The following is a 941-nucleotide window of genomic DNA, read 5'->3' on the forward strand; positions in this document are numbered from 1 at the left end:
ATGTTGGGGTGTCTCTCCGCAGAGAGACAAAAAAAAATAGAGACAGGAGAACCGAAGTAACGATAGCCAACCAACTACACACAAAAAGGAGACAAAAGGAGACAAAAGGAGACAGAAAGAATAAAGGAAACAGAAAAAGGAGAGAAAAAGGAGAACGGAGACAGAAAAAGGAGACAAAAAGAAGAAAAATACAACAAAAAGGAGACAAAAAGGGGATAAACATAAACAGAGACAGGAGAACCAAAGTAACGATAGCCAACCAACTAAACACAAAAAGGAGACAAAAGGAGACAAAAGGAGACAGAAAGAATAAAGGAGACAGAAAAAGGAGAAAAAAAAGAAAAAAAAAAGAAAGGAGACAGAAAAAGAGACAAAAAGAAGAAAAATACAACACAAAGGAGACAAATACAGATAAAGAAGAGACAAAAAACCAAGACAGACGGACGGCTCCAAACCACAAGGCAGCAGCAGCAGCAGCAGCAGCAACAGCAGCAACAGCAGCAGCAGCAGCAATAGCAGCAATAGCAGCAACAGCAGCAGCAGCAGCTGTAGCAACAGCAGCAGCAAAAGCACAACCAACAGCAGCACCACCAACACCACAGCAACAGCAACAGCAACAGCAGCAGCAACATCACCAACACCAGCAGCAGCAGCAACATCACCAACAGCAGCAGCAACAGCACCAACAGCAGCAGCAGCAGCAGCAGCAGACCTGAAAGAGTCTATCTAGTGCACTTTCGTTGTGTCCGACATCAAGAACAACTCCAAGAGGGACAGGAAGATTAAACTCTTCTGTCTCGTCTGCTGCTGCTGCTGCTGCTGCTGCTGCTGCTGCTGCTCCCCTGCTGCTGCTGCTGCTGCTGCTGCAGCAGCAGCAGAGACGTGCTGCAGCACGCAGCTGCTGCTCCGAAAGCTGCTGCCCCCGCAATGGGGGATTGCTG

At 47.2% G+C, this 941-nt stretch overlaps 1 protein-coding gene across 1 annotated transcript; it reads left to right on the forward strand.

Annotated features, from left to right (window-relative positions):
- On the forward strand, positions 1–716 carry EMH_0057540 (uncharacterized protein; the record flags this gene model as incomplete). Its single annotated transcript, XM_013497486.1, has 2 exons — positions 1–56; positions 440–716. The coding sequence occupies 2 exons, from the start codon at positions 1–3 to the stop codon at positions 714–716; spliced, it is 333 nt and encodes a 110-aa protein (XP_013352940.1).
- Positions 717–941: the final 225 nt, after the last annotated feature.

The sequence above is a fragment of the Eimeria mitis genome, genomic scaffold, assembly GCF_000499745.2.
Source record: "Eimeria mitis Houghton genomic scaffold, Emh_scaff2707, whole genome shotgun sequence".
Taxonomy (NCBI): Eukaryota; Apicomplexa; class Conoidasida; order Eucoccidiorida; family Eimeriidae; genus Eimeria; species Eimeria mitis.